General features: G+C 41.7%; 1 protein-coding gene across 3 annotated transcripts in view; it reads left to right on the top strand.

Annotated features, from left to right (window-relative positions):
- The first annotated feature begins 5,432 nt into the window (after nt 1-5,432).
- HMGN3 (high mobility group nucleosomal binding domain 3) overlaps nt 5,433-8,282 on the top strand; it is a 33,877-nt gene continuing 31,027 nt past the window's right edge. For all 3 annotated transcript variants that reach the window (XM_005299611.5, XM_005299610.5, XM_065588083.1), the window contains exon 1: nt 5,433-5,701. In XM_005299611.5, the coding sequence (XP_005299668.1) occupies nt 5,687-5,701 (15 nt within the window). In that variant the 5' untranslated portion in view covers nt 5,433-5,686. The remainder of the gene's footprint in view (nt 5,702-8,282) is intronic.

Genomic DNA, 8,282 nt, shown 5'->3' with positions numbered 1-8,282 from the left:
CTATTAAAAATGCTTGCTTAATCAAAATAACAATTTTAAAGCCCATTTTCATATTTGACGCATGTCAAAAAAACTCAGAAATTAAATATTTTAGAATGCCACTTAAAATTGACTACTCACTATAAATATGTCTGACTACTCTGCTCCTAAACATGAAGACCCTCTAAATATTCCAGAAAAGTGGCAATATACAGTTGTACCCCCCACTTCCAACTGCATGACTGATTCCATTTTAATCTCCATATAAACAGAGTGTTGGAAACACAATTAATTTTCAGATCAGTGAAAACAAGCCTGGAATTTTGTATTCTGTAGAACTTCAGTTCTGTAGAACTTCAGTTGTTAACTTGCACATCTGTCATAAATTTACAAAAAAGCACACATGCAATGTGATAATATGAATATGACTCATCTGAAAAGGAAAAACTATGTTTTCTGTATAGTTATATAGCTAAAGCACCATACTCATTATGCAAAAAAATTAAAAAGTTAGCTTATTATAAACATATATTTAAAGCATTTATGCACACAAATAAAGATCAGCCACAAAGTCATCCTAATTTGGATATTTTTTTCACTGGATCCCATCCTCTGTTTTTCTATCTTTCACCTCTTCAGGGCAGTGGCCGTATATTTTGTACTGAACAGCACTGAGCACTCTGGTACTAAGGGCTCAATCATGCACCAGTGAAGTTAATGGGAGTTTGACCAGTGAGTTCAGTGAGAGCTGGATCAGGCCCTAAACAAATAATAATTGTATATTCTGAATTTATTTCATTGAGCATAATGCTTCTGTGTTTCCCAAGAAATTGGGTGTGACTGATAGAGAGAAGTATATATTTTTGAATGATAATTCTAAAATATTGCTCACTCAACATTTTTTTTAAAAAGTAATTTAAATGTTTCTGAAGATGATATATTCTTTTTAGTTCCTGAGTTTGTGTAACTGTTTGTGTCCTTATGGCTGTGGTGACTATTTATAAGAAAGTAGATTTTTATATGCTAACAAACCTAATTTATGAGACAGTAGCTGGTTAATTTGTTTACAACTAGATAATATAGCAAGCTTATTTACATTTTCCCTTTAAATTATATTATTTAAAGGCCTTAGCTTGACAAATTTTCTATTGCACTATTGTCTTTTTTCCTTTTCTGCTCAATTAAGTATTTATTAATGTATTAATCATGAAAATACACCTAAATGGGATGGGGAGAGTTTCAAACTGCAACAAGCAGAGGAAAACATATGCAAAACTACTGGATAGACTTCATTTGGATATGCAGTTTCCAGTTTGTAAGATCTATGAATGACTTGGTTTTCTCATATTGACAATAGCTCCTTACATTTACTTACCACAGTGAAAGATAACTGCCCAGCTAACCCCTATATCAGTGGTCCACAATTTTTCATATTGTGGACTTAGGGTGTAGTGGTCATTGTGGTCGTTGTGTTGGTCATCTCCCATCTTAATTCCAACCCCCAAATTTCACTGTAGCAAGTATAGTGGTAAATTACACAAAGATGGGATATTAGGATAGTGTTAAGGAAGTTAATTCATCTCAAATTTCATGCATAAGCCACAATGAGTTTCAGGCAAATCTAACAGAACTGAACCTTCTTTACAGCAGATAGCTAAAGAGAGCCAATTATTTAAGTTCTCCCCCCAACCCTTCAAAAATTCATCTGTTATGGCGTTTGTTCATTTTTGTAATTCTCAGGAATCAAAGAGGCTCCAGAAGCCTCCAAGGAAGAATCCAAATATTGGGTTTGTATTGCTAGATGTTACCTCGATCACTTTGACCTCAATTGCACCAGGTGATGGATGGTCTGACCGTGGTACTGAGAGAGTCCAAAAATACTCCCAACTCACCCATTGTACACATTTTGGGCCAAATCCTGTTCTCAGTTATATGAGTGTAGCTACAGTTGATTCAATAGCAAGTGGACCCCCTTCTTTACAACTAGCTGGGTGAAGGTTATGGCAAACAAACAGTCATTAACATGGCAAATTAAATCCCCCTACAATGGGGGATGTGGGACTGATTGTATTTTTGACAAATGGATTGAATCTTTACACAAACTTTCTTCTCTGTAATGGCTACTACTGCTTTGCCTTACTCCTTTTACTACTGTCCATTGTGGGACTTTTTCCAAGTGACATTATGTTAATAGTGCCATTAGCAGAGTGGAAGCGGGATTTTAAAAGGGTGCAGTGAAGATTTAGCGTAACTCTGAGGGCACCTGTATCAATGGTCACAGGGGGGCCCATCAAATCTCAGGCCTGTCCTCTCACTTTTAGAACCTGTAACATATTTTTGCGTGTTGATCTGTAATCCTGACATGTATTAATACTTTTCCTATTTAGAGAGATACCAGTGCTGCCCTAATACCCATTTCTTTTAAAAAATATCTAAATCCTTATGTAAAATTCTTTATACTAATTGCCCTGTGATGCAGCCTTCTATTATAATGACCAGAAAACTAGCAGTTCCTTTGTTGTTAATGTTCATTGTTATTTACAGGTTTTGCTGTGTTCTGGACTGGTTAGTTGGAAGTAGAAAAGTGCTAACAATTACTAGATGCGGGATATTTGGGGCTTAGTCATGTTTGAATATATGGAACTAATAGGATGTGTGTTGATCACACCTGTATGTTGTACCCTGTTTCCCTCTGTCTCTGTCTTTTTAGGTTATAAGCTTTCTTTACATTATAAGCTCGTTGGGAGAAGGCCTATGTCTACATATGTGTTTATAAAGGTCTCAGTTAACAGGGCCCCAAGCCTGATTGGGATCTTAGGGTTGTATCACAATATAAATAATATTTAAGATCGGCCTGGAACATGGAGGGCAATGGAGATGTGGGATTGTAATACTTGTCTCTGCCTTCTTCCTAAACATGAAGACCCCCCTAAATATTCCAGAAAAGTGGCAATATATTACAGTTGTACCCCCCACTTCCAACTGCATGACTGATTCCCTTTTAATCTCCATATAAATAGAGTATTGGAAACACAATTAATTTTCAGATCAGTGAAAACAAGGCTGGAAAAATGTGGCCTATGTTATTCTTCATTATGGCCTGCATCTTTAGTACAGTGCTAAGTTTTCATCTTCTATTGGAAAATAGCATTTTTACCACCCAAAGTATATGGGATTCCAATAAAAACCTTCAAATCAGTACTTCTCTTTTCTTAAAGGCAATCTCTGTCACATGGGACAAGCAGCATCTTTCGACACAGGCAGGTCAAGTGTCTCAGGATGGACTTTCACTACAGAAAAGGGACACCCTGCCAGAAGATGTAGGCCAGCCAGTCTGAAAACAAGTTCCCTGTGATAGGAGAAGGGATGATAGTCATAGGAAGGCTGAGGGCAAGGATAGTCCCTTTCAGTGCAGAGGACTGCACTAGATGACCTATTGAGGTCCCTTCCAGTCCTACAGTTCTGTGATTCAGTGCCATTATTTTGTTTTGATGTGTTCCCACTAAAATACACCTTTATGCCAGATCTAGGACTACTTGCAATGATAAAAACTGAACTAGAAAAAACTCTAGAGAATATATAGAAGAAAAAAATCCGGTAGGATTTTTTAAACTGGAAGTCCAATGACTGTACAGTGTGGTTTCCCACTCTGGTGCCAGCCTTCCATCAAGCCTGCAAGGGGCAGGAAGAATTAAGAACATAAGAATGGCTGTACTGGGTCAGACCAAAGATCCATCCAGCCCAGTGTCCTATCTACCAACAGTGGCCAATGCCAGGTGCCCCAGAGGGAGTGAACCTAACAGGTAATGATCAAGTGATCTCTCTCCTGCCATCCATCTCCACCCTCTGACAAACAGAGGCTAGGGACACCATTCCTTACCCATCATGGCTAATAGCCATTAATGGACTTAACCTCCATGAACTTATCTAGTTCTCTTTTAAACTCTGTTATAGTCCTAGCCTTCACAACCTCCTCAGGCAAGGAGTTCCACAGGTTGACTGTGCGCTGTGTGAAGAAGAACTTCCTTTTATTTGATTTAAACCTGCTGCCCATTAATTTCATTTGGTGGTCCCTAGTTCTTATATTATGGGAACAAGTAAATAACTTTTCCTTATTTACTTTCTCCACACCACTCATGATTTTATATACCTCTATCATATCCCCCCTTAGTCTCCTCTTTTCCAAGCTGAAAAGTCCTAGCCTCTTTAATCTCTCCTCATATGGGACCCGTTCCAAACCCCTAATCATTTTAGTGCCCTTTTCTGAACTTTTTCTAATGCCAGTACAGTATATCTTTTTTGAGATGAGGAGACATTTGCCTTGCTTGTTGGCCTTACCAGAAGTAGTATTGCCCTAACAGCTTAGTCCTTTGCAAATAGCTTCATCTCTGTAAGCTCCAAAAACCTCTCCTCCTCCTCCTCTTCTGTGCTTGGAATTTTGCCCTCTTCCAACCCATGATCACCACCTATACGCCCTAATCCTATCTGAGCTCTCAGTAGAATTTGGTACCATTTCTCACCTTTCTTTTCCACCCACCAAAAAAAACCTCACGTCCTTAACCCTAATTGAATCCCCCTTTGCTTTCCCCCCTGCTCCTATTGCCCTCCCAGATTTACCCTCCCCTGGTAGCTGAGAATTAAATAGATTGGAGTAAAAGACAAAATGGAATAAATTTGTGGGGAGTAAGAATTGTGCAAAGGGGTCGGGGAAAGCCTGAGAACAAATTGATGAATAAAGAAGGCAAGAATTGAAAAAATTTGGAAGAAGAGGACAAACTGGAAATTGAATAGAGAGGTTATAGATTGTTAAATTAATGAGGGGACAGATGGCTGGGGCAAGTGGAGAATTTATGGGAGAGAATGGACAATTGGTCTATGGTGTGAAGGGCTGGAGACTGACAAACAGATGGATGTACAAAGCAAAAAGTAGGGGATAGAAAGGACAGTGGATACGAGGGGCAAATTCTGGTTGGATATTAGGGGCACGGGAAGGAGAAAAAGGAAGGAGAGGGTGAGGGAAGTGCGAGAGAGTGGGCTCAAGGGAAAAGGATAGCGAGGGGGAAGATTTAAAGACCATAGAAGAAGGGGAACAACTGGGATGGAAGAGGGGAGAACTCTTTTCTGTATGTTTATTTAGGTCTCTGGCAAATCCAAAGATGCTTTGGAGGGTGGTACCTGTTGTTTGATGGGTGGCATTTGTTACTCAGAAGATAACTTGCCAGATACAGGTATAACTATATTGTTTGTTATGAAATGCTTAAAAATCTTATTAAATGTTGGACATATCGCCCAACACTTCCCCATGTACTCCCAGCCTCCCCACTTCTGTCTGGCTATTTGGGGGCCCGCAGCCACCCAATCAGCGCAGGCTACCTCACCCCAGCGTGCCCTGCATCTGAACCACACGGACTTCCCCTGATTAGTCTATTCCCTTCAGAGGAGGGCGGGGTTACAGAATTGGGGAGCCAATCAGAAAGAAGAGCTGCCCCATTCTCGCCTCTGGGTAGCGGCGGTGGGCGCCTGTGGCAGGGGGCTCTCGGGTGTCAGCGGCGCAGGGGCAGTGAGCGTGGAGGGTGCGCAGCGCAGCTGTGGTCAGCAGCGCGGATTAGAGATTGCCTTGCCACCGCCGCTGCGTTAGGAGGAGGGATCTGCGCTTGTGCAGAAGCTTGCTCATTGCTTTACTTTTGCAGCCCGGGGCAGGGACATTATGCCGAAGAGAAAGGTAACGCGCCTCTCTGCCTGTGTTGATTGTGTTGTGGTGCATTCCTTTTGACGCCCGTTTGCCGTTAATAATCTCAGCCTCAGGTTGCCTGTAAACCTGGGGCGATTTTTTTGGACTGCGCTGATTGAGTCTGGGTATTTGTACTGCCTGTTGCAAATATCTTCCACCCTTTTCCGTTGCTGATTTATTGATTTACTCCTTACTTCCTCTAACCTTGTGGTGAGGGCTGCAGTTGTCACCCCCTCCTCTCGAATGCGAACTCGCTGTCACAACTCCGATCTCCGCCCCCCCTCCCGGAAAAAAAATGCAGCAGCTGCAGCTTCGCCTTTTACCTCCCCCGGAGGAGTTTCCTGCTTGCAAACTCCAAGCAGTAGCTCATCAATCTTTGAAAAAATCTCCCGTGTGCTGGCTGATTCTGCCCTCGGCTGAGTCTGCGTTCTGCCTTGCATGGTGCCCCGGTGATGGCTCCAAGGTAAAAGGCGGAAGGGAGAGAAAAGCCATGTTTAAAACAAACTACACCCTTCTCCTTGCCTCCTGTGACAGACCCGTATGTACCAACTCTGGTGTCAATCAGGACAGGAGTCTGCACAGACAGGGCCCCGTGCAGCACAGGGGGGATCTGCTTACACATGGTATCAACAACAGCAGAGAGTTTAAAAACAGCACCATGGGAGACGACTCTGTACAACACAGCAGAGCGCTACACACCCCAGAGACGGGCAAGGGGGTGGGGAGCTGTTTCTGCAGAGCCTCTGCCTTCTTGTGTAGCTTGAGACTTTTACTGAACGAGTGTATTTGCCTCCCTCCTCCGAGTCACTTCCCCTCCTCCCTTCTGCCTCAGTGTTTCCTTCCTTCCTTCCTTCCTCTGCAGAGCTGCTACTGCTGGGATTTACTTGCGTCCCTCATTTGCCTCCCGAGTCCCAGGCTGTGCCGTACTTTACTTTTCCTTCTCACACATTTTCTCCCTTCCCTTCGTGGTGGAGGCTCTGGTATTTTGGAGGGGGAGGTGATGCTTCACTTGCCTACCCTCCCCAGTGACCCCTATGCTGGAAACCATTCCAGACAAAAGTGCAATACGTGTTTAACTGATCTTACTCTTTTGCCTAGTACTGTCTGTCTGCCCACTATCTGAAATACTATTAATATTATTAACTTCCATAATTAATTGTTAAGGGGCTTCTTGCACCTTCTTTGAGGCATCTGATACTGGCCACTTTTGGAGGCAGGACACAGGAATAGATGAACCGCTGGTCTGATCCTGTATGAGAATTCCTTTCTTTCTCTTAATTCAGGAAGTAAGGAATGTAAAGGGTTACAAACTTGCAAATTATTTATTCCTATTTGATTCTTTCACACACTCAGTGCCTGAGCTTCAGGGAACATCTGTAGTATTTTGAAAATGTTCATTTGTTACAGACTGTTACAACTGTTAACAGACATTTCACTATGGCTGGGTTTTCTAAGGGGCCTATGAAAGTTAGCAACCAATTTGGGAGTTGGGTAACTAACATCCTTTGGCCCCCTTGAAAATCCTGGCCTGTAGCACTTTTCTTTCTACTGCAATTACTAATGGAGTGTAATTAGAGACTTGACACTAATATACTGCGGTTTAAAAAAAACCCCAACAGACAAACCAATGACAACAACAAAAAACTCTGCAGTCTTTTAATATTAAACTAGGTCAACTGAGGAGAGGCAATTTTACTGTATTGGAGATGTCCAGAATGTCTGCCTATGACCTCCGAATATTGCGGGTCATGGTTGAATCTGAAAACTGTTTTAATAGGGTAATCATTAGATGATTCCTTGCTGCATTATGGCTACAGAAAAAATATTCAGTGCTCCACTGAAGTATTTCCATTTTAAATTTTTTTTTAACTTGAGTTGATATATTGCTCATAAAATTGAGGGACTAATAGCTCCATACATAATACTTGGCTTACATTTAAAAGATAAAATGATTAAGGGTTTGGAACGGGTGCCATATGAGGAGAGATTAAAGAGGGTAGGACTCTTCAGCTTGGAAAAGAGGAGACTAAGGGGGGATATGATAGAGGTATATAAAATCATGAGTGATGTGGAGAAAGTGGATAAGGAAAAGTTATTTACTTATTCCCATAATACAAGAACTAGGGGTCATCAAATGAAATTAATAGGCAGCAGGTTTAAAACAAATAAAAGGAAGTTCTTCTTCACGCAGTGCACAGTCAACTTGTGGAACTCCTTACGTGAGGAGGTTGTGAAGGCTAGGACTATAACAGAGTTTAAAAGAGAACTGGATAAATTCATGGTGGTTAAGTCCATTAATGGCTATTAGCCAGGACTGGTAAGGAATGGTGTCCCTAGCCTCTGTCTGTCAGAGGGTGGAGATGGATGGCAGGAGAGAGATCACTTGATCATTACCTGTAAGATTCACTCCCTCTGGGGCACCTGGCATTGGCCACTGTCAGTAGACAGGATACTGGGCTAGATGGATCTTTGGTCTGACCCGGTACGGCCTTTCTTGTGTTCTTATAATGTATCATTTTCTTCATCATACTCTGTCACTACATTCTTGTCCAGGCCTAAAATGCTCGTCCTT

The sequence above is a fragment of the Chrysemys picta genome, chromosome 3, assembly GCF_011386835.1.
Source record: "Chrysemys picta bellii isolate R12L10 chromosome 3, ASM1138683v2, whole genome shotgun sequence".
Taxonomy (NCBI): domain Eukaryota; kingdom Metazoa; phylum Chordata; order Testudines; family Emydidae; genus Chrysemys; species Chrysemys picta.
The sequence above is the reverse complement of the archived record's forward strand: the minus strand, read 5'-3'. Positions and strand labels throughout refer to the sequence as shown.